Source organism: Anguilla anguilla, chromosome 9 (genome assembly GCF_013347855.1).
Source record: "Anguilla anguilla isolate fAngAng1 chromosome 9, fAngAng1.pri, whole genome shotgun sequence".
In the NCBI taxonomy this organism is placed as follows: domain Eukaryota; kingdom Metazoa; phylum Chordata; class Actinopteri; order Anguilliformes; family Anguillidae; genus Anguilla; species Anguilla anguilla.
The window spans coordinates 46,301,318-46,319,408 of NC_049209.1; the positions used below are offsets into that span (position 1 = coordinate 46,301,318).

At 47.5% G+C, this 18,091-nt stretch overlaps 2 protein-coding genes across 11 annotated transcripts in view; one reads left to right on the plus strand and one right to left on the minus strand.

Annotated features, from left to right (window-relative positions):
- Window positions 1-7,053, plus strand: part of LOC118236394 (tyrosine-protein kinase receptor UFO) — a 39,040-nt gene extending 31,987 nt beyond the window's left edge. Inside the window, exons 13-20 of the mRNA XM_035434739.1 lie at window positions 43-138; window positions 515-592; window positions 1,019-1,111; window positions 1,267-1,388; window positions 2,148-2,257; window positions 2,446-2,605; window positions 2,805-2,941; window positions 3,383-7,053. Of these exons, the coding sequence (XP_035290630.1) occupies window positions 43-138; window positions 515-592; window positions 1,019-1,111; window positions 1,267-1,388; window positions 2,148-2,257; window positions 2,446-2,605; window positions 2,805-2,941; window positions 3,383-3,818 (1,232 nt within the window). The 3' untranslated portion in view covers window positions 3,819-7,053. The remainder of the gene's footprint in view (window positions 1-42; window positions 139-514; window positions 593-1,018; window positions 1,112-1,266; window positions 1,389-2,147; window positions 2,258-2,445; window positions 2,606-2,804; window positions 2,942-3,382) is intronic.
- Window positions 7,054-7,948: 895 nt separating this feature from the next.
- LOC118236393 (ryanodine receptor 1-like) overlaps window positions 7,949-18,091 on the minus strand; it is an 87,901-nt gene continuing 77,758 nt past the window's right edge. For 8 of the 10 annotated variants that reach the window (XM_035434738.1, XM_035434730.1, XM_035434736.1 and 5 more), the window contains 16 exons: window positions 16,716-18,031; window positions 16,457-16,527; window positions 15,835-16,006; window positions 15,571-15,657; window positions 15,068-15,322; window positions 14,267-14,397; window positions 13,868-13,910; window positions 13,578-13,711; window positions 13,268-13,328; window positions 12,988-13,134; window positions 12,572-12,706; window positions 11,970-12,126; window positions 11,473-11,537; window positions 10,874-10,974; window positions 10,477-10,528; window positions 7,949-9,775 (listed from right to left, as the gene is read on the minus strand). In XM_035434738.1, coding sequence (XP_035290629.1) covers window positions 9,680-9,775; window positions 10,477-10,528; window positions 10,874-10,974; window positions 11,473-11,537; window positions 11,970-12,126; window positions 12,572-12,706; window positions 12,988-13,134; window positions 13,268-13,328; window positions 13,578-13,711; window positions 13,868-13,910; window positions 14,267-14,397; window positions 15,068-15,322; window positions 15,571-15,657; window positions 15,835-16,006; window positions 16,457-16,527; window positions 16,716-18,031 — 3,023 coding nt within the window. In that variant the 3' untranslated portion in view covers window positions 7,949-9,679. The remainder of the gene's footprint in view (window positions 9,776-10,476; window positions 10,529-10,873; window positions 10,975-11,472; window positions 11,538-11,969; window positions 12,127-12,571; window positions 12,707-12,987; window positions 13,135-13,267; window positions 13,329-13,577; window positions 13,712-13,867; window positions 13,911-14,266; window positions 14,398-15,067; window positions 15,323-15,570; window positions 15,658-15,834; window positions 16,007-16,456; window positions 16,528-16,715; window positions 18,032-18,091) is intronic. The other 2 variants (XM_035434737.1, XM_035434735.1) reach the window with 2 other exon arrangements.

Here is an 18,091-nt window from a genome sequence, read left to right on the forward strand (position 1 = left end):
ATGTAATGCGTAACAGTCTGACAGTCACTCTGTTCTCCACAGTGAACAGCCTGGTCATCAGTGATGAGCTGAAGCAGAAACTCCAGGACGTGATGGTGGACAGACACAAACTTACCCTGGGAAAGACACTGGGTGAAGGTGAGGCCATGGAAGTATCCAGTCAACTCCTCAACAGACCGGGCATAACCATGTTAACTCCCTAACAGGCCAAGCAAAGCAAAGTCAACACCTCAACGGGCCTTGTAAATCCAAGTCAAATACTATTACCCTTTTGACTCCTACTGATTACTAACAATTTTAAAAGAAGCATCTATTTTCACCAATATTCAGAACAAAAATTATTTTTCATATGAACAAATGGTCAAGTAACAAATGTTTTGTTAGAAACGATCAGGCGTCTGCAGTAGTGTTTTCAGGTTTCCCCGGCAGATAATGAGTTAAAGTATTTCGGATCCCTACCCGCACCCTTGTGCCCGCCAGTCCTCGTTCTCACGGCGTGTTCGTTCCTCCCCAGGCGAGTTCGGGTCTGTGATGGAGGGGCTGCTGACCCAGGAGCAGTTTGTGCTCAAAGTGGCCGTCAAAACCATGAAGAGTGAGTGCGTGTGCGTCCTGTCGCAAAACAGCAAAAAGGTTCTCATTGAAACGGGAACTCTTGTGCTGAGCGTTAGAGCTCAAGCAATAGGTCCTCACACAAAACTGGGCTACGTTAAGATATGAAAAAAAAGACATATGTTCTTGTGACAAATTATGCCTTATTATTGTGATTTTACAAGCCACCTGCATATAATTACACATGCATATGACCACATTACATATTTGAACAGAAATAAATTGTGGCATATTTAGTATATAAATATTCAACATTTTATATTATATTGCTATATATATTTTTGTTTCACATTTTTGTAAAGAAGTGTATGCAGGTGCATTATTTTTAAGGCCCTCATATCTTTCTCTCTTTCTCTCTCTCACTCTCTCTCTCTCTCTCTCTGTCCCTCTCACCCTGTCCCCACACCAGTTGCCATCTGCACTCGCAGCGAGATGGAGGACTTCCTTCGAGAGGCCGCCTGCATGAAGGAGTTCGACCACCCCAACGTCATGAGGCTCATAGGTGAGAGAAAGAGAGAGAAAGAGAGAGAGGGAGAGCAGAGAGAGAGAGCGTGAGAGAGAGAGAGGCCACAACGAGCCGTAAGCCAATCAGATGTCACGTCAGTTACTACTAGCTCTGACTAAACGCCTGTCCTGTTCACCTGTACCTGTGAAAAGGTGTGTGCCTGCAGACGGTGGAGAGCGAGGGCTACCCGTCCCCCGTGGTCATCCTGCCCTTCATGAAGCACGGCGACCTGCACAGTTACCTGCTCTACTCTCGGCTGGGCGACTCCCCCGTGGTGAGCACGCCGTTCGCGCGGTCCGCGAAAATGAGAGCGTGTCCTCGCACGAACGCTTGCTGCGCTTACCGCGACGGGTTTCACACGAGCCATCGTTACGCGGCAGAAAAATTTGGTCAGGCGGTGCACTTTCACTTGTGCCTGGAAGAGGGGGGTAACACTTGGTCACGTCCTTCTAAACGCCAGCGCTACACAGAACAGTCATCTGGCTGACTAACGCTACCTCCCCATGTAGAAGTATTTACAGAAAAGGTCTGCTACCCTGCCGCTGTTCTCACGGCGATGGATGCCTGATGTCACTGTTCCACATCTGGGAAACCATTTTGAGAAAAGCTAGATGAATACATTTCACACATAGGTGCCGTTCTGGTTGAGGGTTAGGGTTAGGGTTAGGGTTAGGAGTGAAAATGAAGAAAGTCATTGGCTCACTGGGGGGAAACGATAGGTTCAAAAAAACTGCTCTGAAAGAGGAATACTGTAGGCCGTTGTTGTGCATAGTCTGCTGTACCCCTCCCTTCCCCCCCAATGCACGTACAGAGCACTACTCAACATCCCTGGAACATGCTGTACTGGCCTCTCGCTACACAAAGTAACTATTTATGTCATAATTCACAAACCTGTGTCTTCTGTCGCCTTTACTCAGATATGTGGGGCCACAGCGCCCTCTGATGGAGGAAGATGCTTAGTTCGGCTCACTGTGTGCAGTCTAACCTTACCCTCCTCTCTCTCTCTCTCTCTCTCTCTCTCACCAACCGGCAGTTCCTGCCATCTCAGATGCTGGTCAAGTTCATGACGGACATCGCACGGGGCATGGAGTATTTGAGCAACAAGAACTTCATCCACAGGGACCTGGCTGCTCGAAACTGCATGTGAGTCTCCACCACTGCACGTAGGCCAGTGTAAAAAAAACACAAAAAAACAAACAAACTACACCTCCCACAATGCTCTCTGTTCTCTTTCCATGATCAAATCTTAGACCGGCCCCTTTTTCTTCCAAGGAAACTGGGAGTGAATGTCAAAGCAACTAATGTTACAGTTACAATCTCCACTCTCCAAGGCTGAACGAGAACATGACGGTGTGCGTGGCCGACTTCGGCCTGTCCAAGAAGATCTACAACGGAGACTACTACAGGCAGGGCCGCATCTCCAAGATGCCCGTCAAGTGGATCGCCATCGAGAGCCTGGCAGACCGGGTCTATACCACCAAGAGCGACGTGGTGAGCCGCTGTGTGTGTGTGTGTGTGTGTGTGTGTGTGCATGACCACCTGAAGAAAATATCGCATTTTTAAGTTTATTCTATGTGTCGAAAATAAGCCAAATCAATCTCAGTCCCATAAAACTACTTATAGGCAGGTTTGTTGGTCTTGGATGTGCGGGACAGACAAATATAAATGTGAATCTCTCCTCTCTCCTCAGTGGTCCTTTGGAGTGACGATGTGGGAGATCGCCACTAGGGGGCAGACACCCTACCCTGGCGTGGAGAACAGTGAGATCTACGACTACCTGAGACAGGGCAATCGACTCAAACAGCCCCCTGACTGCCTGGATAGCATGTGAGTGTCTATCAGTCATGATACAGGCCACTCAGATACAGTGTGTTCATACCAATAATCACTACAACCATACTAGTGAAAACATGTTTTACTGATATTGTCAGTAATTTTCAGGAAATGTTATAGGTGCCTCAACAGCAGATGTGGAAATCCAAAGGTCAGAAAGTAAAAGTCCTGCCTTGTGTTTCTTCCACCCATGAACTCAGTCAGCTGATTTCACTAACTAGTTCTACCTCCTGGCTGAAGAATTTGCTAATAAGGAAAACCAGGCGACTAAAACAACATTTTGGGGAAGATTTTCCACCTCTGCTCGATGGTTGAATTATTTCAAATAAAGTTTTTGACCCAGTCTTTGGAAGTACTTGAAATACATGAAGAGTGTAATTTTCAAATGCAAATTTGAAATCTGAATTTCTCTCTCTCTCTCTTTCTTCCTCAAAGCTACTCCCTCATGTTCTCCTGCTGGTTCCTGAGTCCCAAAGACCGGCCCGGGTTCGAGTCGCTGCGCTGCGAGCTGGAGAAGGCCCTGGAGGAGCTGCCCGACCTGCTGGAGGCAGACGAGATCCTCTACGTGAACATGGAGGAGCCCGGGTCCGAGCGGGGCGCGGCGGGGGGCTGGGAGCACGCCCCCCCGCCCTTCTCCCTCAAGGCCTTCGACTCGGTGGCCACGGCGGAGGTGCACCACCCGGGCCGCTACGTCCTCTGCCCCCAGCACGAGGCCCAGCGGCTGTTCTCCGACTCCACCGAGAGCCTCAACCTCCTGGGCTCCTCCTCCACCCCCACCCTGCTCCTGGAGCCCTCCCCCTGCTCCACCCCCGGCCCCTCGGACGCCCGGGAGGACCAGGAGGGGGGTGCTAAGAAGGTCCCCTGGCATTGACCCCCCTCCCCTCCCCCCACCCCCACAGAGGCTCTCTGACACTCCTTAGCGACGGTTACAGTGCAGGTGTGAGGGCGGGGTCAGGTGGTCGATGCATCGGTCTTTGAGTGAGCGCGTTGTTTCAAGATGAAGAACTAGAGAGACAGTCTGGACTGGAGTTCTTCTACGCAGACTGACTCGCCCACAGGCATTATCCCGACACAATGCCAGGGAGGACAGACACGACGCGGTGCTCACCGCCGCACCGGCACGATACCAAAATCCTGAAGACAAACGCCGGCTGTTCACATCAGCTACCCCTAGTTTCTTTCCAATTGTACTCAGTCCCACTTTGTGTATCAGGAGAATGTGGGCATTTTTCAGAGACCACATGACCAAAGCATATTTACTTCTACTTTTAATGACTTGTTAAAAATGTTTTCCATACTTGACATTCCATTATATTCTATTCAAGGGAAAATTTGTGATGACGGACAGTGTATCCTGACCGAATTGCTATGGCTCCTAGTTAGGCCTATAGGGGAACAGTGTGAGCACAGCCGGACCAGAACATTCAGGTTTCAGAACCTAGACGGACCCGCGAGCAAGGACACACAGTGCCTGCAAGGCACGATCCTAAAGCACGAGCACTTCAGAACCAGCATGCGCAGTCCTAACAGTAGGGGGCGATGTGCTGGAAACCTGCGCAATCTAAATCAGTGCGAATCGATACCGAAACAGTGTTAGACCTGATTCAAAGGAGCACGCGATGAGATGAGTGCAAGCATCGAATGCACGGTCTGAGTGTGCAGAGCCTTTGTGTCACTGCTTAAAGATCAACATTCTGACTCAAGTGTTGCCAGATTTGAAAACGGTGAACCCGCCCAAAGCCATTTTTCCTAGCACAATTACATTTCAAAAGTAGCCCAGTCGGGTGGGAATCCGCCCAATCTGGCAACAACGGGTCGGAATACAAAAGAGAGGATCAAGAAATAGACGTTACAAAAGAAGACAGTCAGAGTCTGACTGACTATGCTGCCTACCCAGAGGTCCCAGTCCCAGTTTCGGTGTTTGTTCATTCTTTCAGCCATCATTGTTTTGGCGTCCTAAAAGACAGTGAGCACATTATTTCTCACTCACAAGTTTCATAATCATAGCGGTGGACTAGGGCTGGAATTCAGCCATTGGGTCCTGGAGTCAAGCATTGCCCTGACACATGAAATCACTGCCACGGACTCTGAAGGGCAAAAGAACAAACGTGTAACGTTGCGAGGAACGAGAGGAACGATGGGAAGAATTGGTGGAAAAAGAACTGGGCTGTAAGAAGGAAAAATAAGGGAAAAAATAAGAAAAAAATGGGAAAAGGGACAAAAGGAATGGAAATGTTTTTTGAAGTTTATAACTAATACGGAGCTCATGGTTTGGGCAGAGTGGCCTTGTGATGGTACTCTTGGGGGTCAGAGGTCATATAAACCAAAGATTGTCTGTCATATCAAAATGTTGAGGTCTGTATTGAAAGTTGCATTAATACTACCCTGAGCATTTCATTTCCTGAACTCTTGAACAATTTCAGAAAATGACTGTAACTACACAATAAAATGTTCAGTTTTAAATCAACCCAGAGTACATATGGTCCCTTACCGGACTCATGTGTACTCTCTTACAGTTGAAGTAACTGTGGACATTTTACAGAGTACTTAGCTGAGCCAGGGAGAGCAGAGAGAATCCAGGCTCTGTGGTACAGTAAGGATTCTGTTGTAGCTCAGAGTTCAAGAGGGCGGCTGGTTTCTGCAGAGACAGGAGCAAGATGGCTTCTACCATTGACCCCTCTGCGTACAGACCTAGACATGCACACCAAATGCAGTAGCGTGCAAAAGCCATGTTTTCCACGGACACTGTCGGCAGCACAATGAAACAGTGACCGAAGCACAGTATTATTGTTTGTTGTTGTTTGTATTTTTTTTTGTATAATCCTGAAATTGTATTTTTGCACTAATTCATTAGTAATTTTTCCCCTATATGAATGAGAGTGAACAGCCATATGATCAAAGGCATATATGTCTATCTATGTATTGTCGCCACGTTTATTTCTTTCGTCTTCTTATCTCAGAGACAGAATGTGTACATTCCACAACGGGTACGGAGTGCTTTTCCAGACGTACGCTTTTCCAGACAAACGCTAGGGCCTCGGGTACGAAAGGGGAGTTTAGCGCCGAGCGGTGTGGCGTAATTTGTGAAAAGGGGGCCCAAAGGGGCCACAAATTTCAAACACACCGCACCCCTGGGGGTCATGCCGTAGGGCCCCCCCCCGCCTCCACCACAGGCTTAGCGCCACGTTTACGAGCGAGAGAACGGAGAGCCCCTCTTCCCCTCCCTCAGGCAATCAGGGGCGTGCTGGCTTTACTGTGGGAGAAAGGGCTCCGTTCAGTCACTCCATCTGTTCCTCTGTAAAGGAGCTGGTTTACTTACAGTTGACTGCAAAGCCTGCACTGCATTAGACCAGTGTAAGGCCGCTTTGTATGCTCCAGGTTTTAGTGGTTTCTCAGCTCTTAAAGGATTGATTACACAGTTAGCTGGCCTCACGTCGGTATCTCGTTTCCGAGCCGACGGTCGGCTTTGAGGTTAAGGAACAGAAAGGCGCTACCCAGCGCCCGTCCCGAGGGCCACGGCGAGCAACGCCGCGGCCGAGCTTAAATCACGCGCGACCGACTGCGGCGCAAGGACCGCTCTCTCCAGCTCGCGTGCGTTCGCTCGTCCAGCCGCCATTTCCTGGTCTGCGGCATTCCTTTCTCCGACTTTCTCCACTCCGCCCTTAAGCCGCGGCCCCCTTAACGATCGCACACTCGACCTTTTAGCATTTTACATTTGCCTACGGAGATTTACAGTTCAGAGCAATGTGGTGTGTTACTTAATGTCTGGAAAAACTCATGTTTGATACTTAATTTGGCAGGGAAACTACAGCTGTAGTGGAAGCACACATATGTGCAGATTCTGCCATGAAATCAAGCACAGTAAGCTAACATGAATCATGACAATATTGTAATTGAATGATGAAATATTATGTAATTTAATTGTGATGCCAATCTGGTCAGCAGGAGAAATTGCATTCTGTTAAACAGTATTGGGTACTGTGCTCAATGATTTGGAGAGTGATAATGTACAGTAATGGTGACTAATTTGTTTGTGCTAATTTTTATTTTATTTTTTTTGTAAAGTTTTGTATTCTTTTCATTGAATAAATCCATGTACAGACATATCCATGCGTGATGTGGTTCAGGAGTTGTGTGTGGACGTGTGTTAAAATAAGCCATTAGTGGACGAGGCCAAGAAACTCGAGAGCAATTATATTTACTTCGACACAGTTGATGAATGAGTGCCTAAGCTTTAATGTGATGGTAGTTTGATGATAAGAGGGAAGAAGAATGTGGCTGGATTTTTCAGCCTTTCCCAGGGTTTCATGAAGGAGGTAAGGGGGAGTGAGAGCGTGATGTATACACCCCTGATTACGAGCAATTTTAAGAGACATTTTCACTAATATTTATAACAGACGTTCTTTCCTATGATTCAGCACTTAACTATTCACATTTTTCTGAGGAATCTGCTCTCCAAAAAGCTGAAGTATTTCTGCTATCTGTCTAACCCTGGTCTGCCGAATGGGGGGGGGGGGGTTGAGAAGTAGATGTAAGAGCTGCATGTCTCCACTCATCTCCAGCATGTTGATCTGGATCAAGAACTAGAGCGCATGGGAAGTCATAAAAACTACTACGTGACCCATAATTCAAAGCTGCCTACTGTTTGCAATCAGTTGACTAAATGCATTATAAATTCTATCCTAACATTCTATCAGCAAGCCTTATAATAATGTGCTACACTGTTGGCTCAGAAGGCCTGCAGCACTACCATCCTTCCCAGAATTCCTCTCACCTCTCTCCCGTCTGCTATTCTAAGGTTTTATGGGGTTACACTGAAGGACAAAAAGACAGGCGGCTCAAGTGCAGGAACAATGTGGGGAAAAACAGAAGTGTGGAGAGGAATGGCGAGATGGGGCATGCTATATCAACAGGATATTTTAACTGTGGCGCCTGGACCGCTAACAAACACACACACACACAACAGACACACACACACACACTAAAAGCCAATACAGAGACTTTAAAATATCGAAATCAGTTTAATCTGCATCGAAACAGGCGTCAGTCAAAAGACACACAGTCAGGTCTTTAGAAATAATGATCAGTTTCTCTCGCTCCCTATTGCTAGGCATGCCTGTAGCCCATTGGTCACTGGCACGCACACACTGATGCACTGCAACCAATCACACTCCTGCATGTTCAGGTAACACGGATATTACCAAACACAAAATGGGGGAGTGTCTGTGACTGCATTGGCACATTTCTGTCACGGTGAGGCCTATCTGTGATCTAAAGGTCACCATGCGCTGGATCGAGAAAAACAGATCAACAGGTTCCATAAAAATAAATGGAAAAAAATCTAAACTACAGAATCGACAATAAAAAAAATCTATGGTTGCAACCCCAACATTTTAGTTATTATTTTCCCTTAATCTTTTCAATAAAAGGTTGACATGAGAAACAAACAGCTTGCAGCATCTGATCATTGCAAAGGCCTAAGGGGGGAAAATGAATACATTTATTTTCAAAAGTTGCTGCTGAGCCTGAATCATGTTTGCACAGAACAACGTACAGAATGTACCGCAAAAGGCTAAAGTGCACATGGTAATGAAAGGACTAACTTTACCACAGGAATTATGGGTAGTGGAGTAGGCAGTTATTAACAGTGAAGGGGCGCTGTAAAAAGGTGATGCTCAGAAACCCGCCACATACTACTGTATGACATTGTTCCTTGGAAATGGTGTATGCATCTCAAGATAAATAACTCAACAGTAACGCACAGAATGTAACAGACAGAATGTGTGTTACAAGAAGTTTGATGAGCTGAGTTTCCCCAATCAGTCTAGACCTCTACTTATGGACAGAAAAGTAAATGCTTTGAAAAGTGAGAATATAAACCAAGGGCAGACCATATAGGTGTAACAAAACACAGCTAAACCAGGCAAGTGCCCTCTAGAGTATGGGAGTGGTAATACATTACCATACAAAATAATTTGAAAGATTAAATGCGGAATCTCAAGGTCGTAAAACGTCTTCAGCATATTGATGTTTACAGTCTTCAGCGATCAGATAAACAAAAATAGATAAATAAATAAATACACAAATCATAAAGTCACTGTCAACTTCAGTGTCATCACTAATACTTACACTATTTTTTACTGATAATAGTAACAGCAATGATAATTTTAATATGAATAATAATAATGATGATGATGATGAAGCGCTCCCCCATATTATTGTGGTAGTCATGGAGACAGTTTTAGGCACTGTGATTTGTTTGGATTCTCACTCATTCTGTCAACTGCAGTCCTTCACTACACACACAGAGGTACAGCACTCCGTACAGGTGTGTGCAGGTGTGTATGCATACACATTAGTGCATACGCACATATACAGGTAACTATTTGAACTTGAGCTGTCTCGCAAGTGCTTTGCGTCCCGATTCCTCAAAATCCACACACACAAAGGAAGGCCATGGAGTGTATTTACAGAATCTCTCTTTCTCTTGCACAGTCGTTCTATTCCCCCACAGACAAACGTTGGCACGATAGCTGTGTGCTGTATGTGTGTGCTTCCATAGGTGGAATCACGTTCAGAGAAGAAAAAAAAGCACACAGACAAGATCTCCAATGTTAAAAAAAAAAAAAACTGCGACTTCTCATTACCCCATAGTCTCATTCGCCTTCTCAAAGACACACGCAGACACGCACACACACACACACACACACACAGGCTTTATGGCACACAGGCTTATGCCAGCTGATCCTCATATTGCTTCCGGAAACAGTCTCCAGCGGGGAAGAAATCCCAGCAGCGCTCCTGGTACATCTTCCAGACGTACGACTCCTGGGAGAGAGGGGAGGAGGGAGGGAGGGAGGAAGAGGGGAGGGGTGGGGGAGGGAGAACAGGAAACGAGGGAAGGAGAAGAGAGAAGTGAAGCGGGAGAACACAGAGCATGTTGGGCACGAGCCAAAACTCCCTCCCATCCATGTGTGACGGTGTGCGGAGGCCCCTGTGTTGATTCTAAACGGTGAGGCGAAGCAAGCCGCCAGTCTCCTGGGTTACCCGTGTAGCGTGTGCGCGTATAAAACACATACACCAGAGAATATCACATATCCGGCATGGCCGCCTGCGTGTTTATTTACTCAAACGTGTAGGAGGAAATATTACACCTGGTGCTGACAGAACGAAACACAAACGAGACAGGAGACAGAGGTCAGTCAGGGGGTCATCATGCAGAGGTCAGACAGAGAAACAGAGAGCAGAACAGGCAGGCAAAGAAAATGAGAGCCAGCAGACAGACAGAGAGACAGACAGATGGCCAAGAGAGCAAGACAGACAGACAGACACTCAGAGAGCAAGACAGACAGACACTCAGAGAGAAAGACAGACTGATAGAGACATACAGAGTGCAAGACAAACGGACAGTCAGAGAGACAGACAGACAAACAGAGCATGACAGACAGACAGACAGACAGACAGAGAGAGAGAGAGAAAGACAGAGAGCAGATGAAGAGCGAGACAGACAGACAGAGAGGCAGACAGACCTGTCCAGTATGCTCTGTTTCATCTTTGTTGATCAGGTACATCAGGAAGAACCTGTGGAAAGCAGACAGGTACACACAGCAGTGAGCGCACAAAGGCCACGACACATTCAGCTCATGTGATCATTATTAGATCATCACTCCCTTTTGGCACCATGTACTGCTGTATGCTGATGGACAGATAAACAGCCAGGGCAAGGACAGAATAAACCGCCATTTTCTCAAGGTCAGAGTAATTAACAACCAGCACAGACATGATTAGTGGACTGCCGAATGCAGACACCTGAAATGGCCACAAATTGTAATGGACTGACCAACCTTCCCACAGCTGCAGTGACATTCAATGTGACAAATGCATCGCTAATTTAAGGTGAGTCAAACCGTAAAGCGAGTGGCTCACATGTAGTTGGCCAAGTTGTGCTCCTCCAGGGTGTGCGTCTCAAAGCCGTGTGGAGTCGTGTCAAAATAGTCGCTCCCGATCCCGCAGATGAAGCATTTGGTCTGGGACAGTCGACAGAGGCAAGTGAAAAAAAACAACAGAGAAACATGCAATAGAACCGTTGCACTTAAAATGGGATGTAAATCACAGCAAGAGCACGGCTTGAACAGGAAGCAGAGGAAGAAGACGGAAGGAACACAGTATGTTACCAGTGTTACCTATTGATAAAACAGCCAATCAGCAGCCTGCATGTGATCATGTGATGTGTTTGTGTCAATCACATAGAAGCTGCAAGGCCTTGCTGCTGATTGGCTGTCTTATCAACACTCAATAGATAACAGTGGTGAGGTTTTTACCCAGAAGCATTTCATATGGCCTCTGAAGTCTGAATGTGTACTACCACAGCAGGTATAATTAAAGAGAAAGAGACTAAAAGAAAGGCAATAACCAATATTGCATTGGATGATTATTGTTACGGTATATCGCCCAGCCCTATGCTAATGTATAAAGACTCCATAGTGTTGTGGTCTGAGTGACAGACAGAGAGAAGAGGCCCGTACCTCCATGTCCTCCTTCACCTGCTCCTGCTGGTCCCTCAGCTCTCCGAAGGCGTCGATGATCAGACCTGCAGAGTTATCAGGCGCAACAGAAAGGCGCGCTCGGGGGTCAGAGAATCTATCCACAGAGCTGACCGGAGCAGCCGTTTTTACAGACTTTAAAATGACAGGGCAGCGACGGGACTGAGCGAGTGAAGAACTGGAATCAAATCCCAGCCATGACCCCTTACAAAGGCTCCTAAGCTGAAGCCCTGACATACATAGGTGGACAATAAGAGGACAGTAACAAGTAACAAGATCTTGTAGTGTCTGTTCTGCTGGCTTCTCCACCCCTTGTTCAGTACTCATCATTTTGCCATTGATTTGTGCGGTGAACTCCCACTGACTTTATTCTTACCAGCCAAGAGTAAATCCACCATTCATGATGCTTAAATTATTCAACGACAGCTAGCATGATGAAGTTTGTGTGTGTGTGCGTGTGAGTGTTTACGCTATTTTACCCTGGATGATAGCCAGCAGGATGACGATGACGAAGAAGAAGAAGGTGATGTCGAAGACCACGCGGTAGAGCTCGTACTCGTCCCCTGCGGGGTCCTCAATCTCATCACCTATCCCACCACCGGCGCGCACGCCCACATACATGTGGAACAGGTAGCACTGAAAGAGAGCACGTCATAAACTCACACGCTCACAGAAGAACAGCCTACACACTTGATCACATGCGCACATGAACAGCATGGGAGACCATTGAAGAAGGAGAGAAATCTGACACAGTATTCATTCCCTCATTCATTCATTCATTCATTCATTCACTCATTCACTCATTCACTCATTCATTCCCTCATTCAGTCATTCATTCATTCATTCACTTACCTACAACCACCACTACTCTGCAGGGGTGCACATCATCACTGTACCACTGCCATATATTATCAATGCACATAAACAGCACTACCAAATGAAAGAAAAAAGTACAAAACCAGTACTGAATACGCTTAGTATTTACTTAGGGCTGATACACACAAACACACACACACACACACACACACACACACACACACACACACACACACATCTCAAAGGGAGCTACTCTCTCACTCACAGTCATCATGTCGTCGCACTTCATGTCCGGCTCGTCCTCGTCCTCGCTCTTGTTGTAGAACTTGCGGAAGAAGTTGAAGGCCACCACTGTGTAGAGGTAGACCACCACAGCCAACAGGCCTACTGTCATCATCAGCTGAAAGAGAGAGAGACATAGGGAGAGGGAGACAGAGAGAGAGGGAGAGAGGAAGGAGAGAATGGGAGGGAGGTAAGGAGGGGGAGAGAGAGAAGAAGGGAGGGAGGGAGAGAAAGCAAGCTAGTTAGACAGGGAGAGGGTGACTGAAAACAGAACAGTTATATCACAGTCAATAAAGCATCAGATCATAAAGTATACTACACAGAACTGAACTGATTATTAAGAGACTATGAGGTCTGCTGAGCTGTGTACTACAGTATGAGTCTGCTGTAGTGCTTTACCTGCTTGCCGTTGTGTGTGACGGAGGACAGGATGGTACGCAGGGTCTTGACGCCCATGGCAATGTCCAGCAGGTGGCAGGCGAAGAAGAAGTTGTTGTAGTGCCCAAGCAGGGACATGACCGTGTACCAGACCAGGTAGAGGAACGTCTGTAAAGATCAAGGGTTACAGGATAGCACGGCTAATCCACAGCTGCATCTCAGTGAATACGCTTACACCTGTAAAACCCAGTAGCACAAACACAATGCAGAGTTACACACAGTTTGGACTCTCTTGACTCACGTTGTCTGTGAACACAACTCCAAACTTCCAGATCTGGTACTTGATATCAACAGCGGTGATCCTGGGAAGGAAGAAAATAAATAACAAATAAATAAATAACACAAAATCACCTGCTTTCAAAATATAGATATCAGCAACCTCAGGTTGAGAGAGTGCTCTTTCTAAAAGTGTTTGTTTCAGTATTTGTATGTGTAAATACTTATGCATGATAGTATACATGCAGGCATTAGTGTATGCACATGTGTGTGTGTGTGTGTGTGTGTGTGTACATGTGTATGTGTGTGTGTGTGTGTGCGTGCTTCTGTAGTACCAGGCAAACATGGAGGTATCTGGCCCTTCAGACTTCTTCTCGTGCTGCTGACTGACGTCCAGTGAGGCCAGATCCATCCCCAGCAGCTCCGCTATCCTCTCTCTGCCATAGATATCCCCGTACTTATCCAGCACCTGAACACAGCACACCATGCTGATGAACTACACAGCCTAACACAAGTAAGACAATATAATGGTATAACGTTGACCACCAGCTACCAACCCAGATCTAACACAAGACCATATGATCACAACAGCCTGACCAGAACACCCAGAATTCAGTTTCCTTACCTTTCTCTTCACAAACTTGTCCCAGTAATTATTTGGGAAAGATCTAGAATGAGACGACAGTTGTTCAGAGAAAAAAACACAGGCATTTCTCTTGCACAGTCATAAGTATCACAATTTAATCACCTTCAAGATGTCCACTACTAAAGACCCACTTGTGAAATAAAAGACTTTAAAAATGAATGACAAACCATGCACGCTCCTCAAAATAGGCTCTTAATATTATTTGGACTCATTTACCATCTGATAGTAAATTACCTTCATTCAGTGGAGTCCTTCAGTGGGTAAAAAGTATTCTCTGTGTGTAATGGTTGTGTCAGTGCCAGGCTCCATAGTGATTTGGCATGTCCTTTCTATGGGGTGTTTGATGATGTAAGGGTCTTTGCAGTGCCAGGTACTTACGGTGTATTAAGTACTAATCTGTCCCACTGGCCCTTGATGTCATCGTCCTCCGGTTGCTCGGTGATGTATAAACCGTCAAACTCCAGTTTGCGAGCCAGCTCCTTCTCTCTCTTAAAGATGACCAGGGGAATCTGAAGGACACCAATATTTCAGCATTTGGAGCACACATTTCAAATGTAGTTTTGGATCGGTTTTACATTCTAGGTCAGAGGTACTCACTTTTGCCATGTGTGTGTCACTAGGATTGTAGGTTTTCAAAGTTAATCAACAGTTAATTAATCAATTAAAGCAGCTTATTATAGTTACTGGGTTCCCACGCTTTTCAAAACATTATTTTCCAGGATATTTTGAGGTGGGTGGATTGTGATCGTGGACCAGGGTGGGGGTCAAGATGGTGGGCGGGAACACATTTTCAGCTTTTGAAAATTTGATTGCTTTTAACGTTGAAGATTGCACTAAAAATATTTTCAGAGACAACTAATTGTTTTCCAGGACATTTTGACGATTTTCTTGACTGGAAAACAGCATTCAAAAACTAATTGTTTTCCAGGACAAGTGGGAACCCTGAGTTAATTCACCCCATTTGGTTTATCGGCTGCCAACTTTAATGTGACAACAAAACACAGCACGTCACCCATGTCTCCAGAGGTAGAGGGATCACCATTTTTCCATGCAGTCAGGTGACCAGGAAGTGTACTGGCAGCCGATAGCCTTGGGAGGCATATTCACATCTCCAGCTACAGTCATTTGGGCTGACTCACAGTGCGGGTTGTTGGGTTTGATGGTGCCAGTAATGCTCACCTTGAGGCAGTTGTAGCCAATGATGCAGATGAAGGCGATGACGGTGTGCAAGATGGCCAGGAAAGAGAGTGTGGGCTGCATGTATCCAGTGCTCTCCTCCAGGAAGTAGTACACCGGGCCTTCGTCCTCGTCGTCACCCCCTCCGCCGTCTTCCGCCCCGGAACCTTCCGGCTCTTCTCCAGGGTCCCCGAACAGCCCGGAGCCCTCAAACCCCCCAGAGCCCTCAAACTCCTCCCCGGGGGGGCTGTCCGACACCTGAAAGGATTGATAGGCCGAAATGTGATCAGCAAGAAAGAAAAGGAGACTCATGGAAATGATAAAGAAATAGAGTCTTGATTAACCGTTTGAGGAGTAGGTGTTTTTTTGGAATGTTCTTTGAACATTCTAAGTCAGGGCTCTAGAACTCCACCGCTGTCAGTAATGGTTGTTACCTCAGCATTAGAATGTTCTGATAGGAAAATAATTCTGATCACATATTAGAGACACCGCGACTATAAACTAACCTTGTAGAAGAGTAGGATGAAGTTCAGAGCAAAGGCAATGAATAAAGCCAGGAACCGCAGGTTGTAGAAGTTCCGGGACAGGTAGTTCTGTATGGGAATGGGAGACAATGCAATTAGACATGGCTACATGGCTAAAAACAAGTATTGCACACTGCGTTTTCTAGTCAAGGCTTATTACCAACCCCTGTCCCCAATTAAGCTTTAGTGAAGATTGCTATTTGAAAAGGTTGTTTTTATCACGCAAAAGGTTACTCCTCCCCCCACCAGGAATTTGTTCCTCTGGATGTCCAGCTCGTTCCAGAGCTCAAAGCCTCCGTGTCTGGCCGGTTTCTTGTCTTTCTTGGCTTTGGCTTTCTTCTCTTTCTGAGGCACCTCTGCTTTCTCCTCTGCCTGAGCCTCCGCCTTTTCCTTCTCAGCCTTCTCTCCGTTTTCAGCGCTAAGAAAACGACAGAGAGAGAGACGGAGATGCATGTCTTTGGATTGTGGGAAGGAACTGGAGTACCCGGAGGACTTTGTTTGTACTTTGAAAGGGAGGACAAACATACACATATCCAGTAATATGCACAGATACAGGGTAAGAAAGTAAGGCGTGTGGATAAGAAAGAATATAAGTACACCCTGTTTCAGTACTCCAATTGATTTATTAATAAACACTCAATTGGGTTACTTAAGTCTTGGTCGGATGAAATGTTCATTGGTCAATAAACCACAAGGAGCACTGAAACAGTGTGTGGGTATATTCGCTAATTTCTTTCCTGTAGGTCTTAATTTGTATAGTTGTTTTTGAATATGGTACTGTGGGAGAAGGAGAGAGAGAGAGACTAAAAGAGAGCGAGAGAGAGAGAGAGAGAGAGAGAGAGACTAAAATAGAGAGAGAAATACTCACTCAGCCTTTTCTGGTTCTGGGGGTGGTTCCACTATAGCGGGCGGTTCAGGTTTAGCCTCCTCTGAAGTCTGCTTCAAATTTAAGGACAGACAGAGGACATTAGCTGTGTGCAAGGCCCGGAACCTCCCACAGCGCAGGTGTGTGGCATTTAGACACACACACAGGTAAGAGTTCACCCCATTAAACATGAGTCTGTGAGTGTGCACATGAGAGTATATGAGAGCACAGGCCTGGGTATGTTGAGTTAGAATTCTCTTACCACTTTCCTCTTGGCCAAGGGAGTGCCCTCTGGGGTGGGGGGGTCCACAGGGTTGGTGTCCCCCATGTCCCCCAGTCCCCCGGGGACATCGATACCGGGAACACGACCTCCTTCCTTGTCCTGGCTGTCCTCCTCCTCCTCCTCCCCCCCGCCGGTGTCCATCATGTCCGTGGCCCCGCCCACCTCTTGCTCCTCCCCGCCCCCCGGCTCCCCGGGCAGGTCCCCGTGCACCTCGTCCTGCGTTGGGTCGGGCATGCTGGCCAGGATCTCCGTCACGGTGATGTTCTTGGCGCCCTCCACCAGGCCGCCGCCAAACAGGGTCTGCCAGAGGAGGAGGAAGATGCCCTTGCACACGCTGAAGATGAAGAGCAGGATGCTCATCAGGATGGCCCAGAGGAAGGTGGCCACGCCCACCACTATCTCCTTCATGGTCATCCTCCGCACCCGCCGGTACTGGCGGCGGAGATTGCGGAAGGTGAACATGCCCAGGAAGTTGACGGCGCTGTTGAGGAAGTCCACGAAGGCAGAGCTAGACTCGGGCTGGTCCTCGTCCCCGTTGCCGTCTTCGTCTCCGCCCCCTCCCCCTCCTGCCCCTCCTTCCCCGCTGCCTTCGCCCATCTCCTCGTCCTCCTCTTCCTTCTCCTCCCCGTCCTGCTCGGAGATCTGCGAGGCGATGTTCATCTCGAAGATGGTGTCCTCGCAGAAGTTGACGAAGAGCTCCATCTTCTCCGACTCGCCGCCCTCGTTGACCACGTCGAAGATGAACTGCCGCTTGGACTCCTTGACCTGAGGCATCTCCCACTGGGCTCGGTTGACGGCGCTGATCTCGAAGTAGATGCGCTCGATCTTCCTGCTGGCGCCCATGATCTCGATGCGGCCCAGGAAGGGGCGGAAGTAGTTGAGGACGCTCTCGGCCTGCTCCAGGAAGTTCTGCAGCCGCGTGTCGTGGGGCACATGCTCCGACAGGTTGGTGAGCAGCACGGCGATGTTGAAGCCGATGTCCTTAGCCGGCTCCTGGAAGCGGTTGGCGAACTCCTCGTAGTTGATCATCTCATTCTCGTCGGCCTCAGAGCAGGACAGCAGGAACTGGATCTCGGACGGGGAGTACTGCTTCTGGCTGTCCATGGCCTTCTGGAAGTCCTTCTTGGAGATCAGCCCGCGCGGGTCGGTCACGTAGTCGCGGAACGCGTCCGAGGCCACGATGTCCTTCAGCTTCAGGAACATGTCGAAAAACTTGAGGATCATCTCCACATTGCTGGACGACTCCACCAGCATGTCGACCATCTGACGGGCAATGGTGCCATTAACCACATTGCCTGATGAAAGAAGGACAGGGTGTAATAAGAAACAGACTGAAAGAGGGAGAAAAGGGAGGG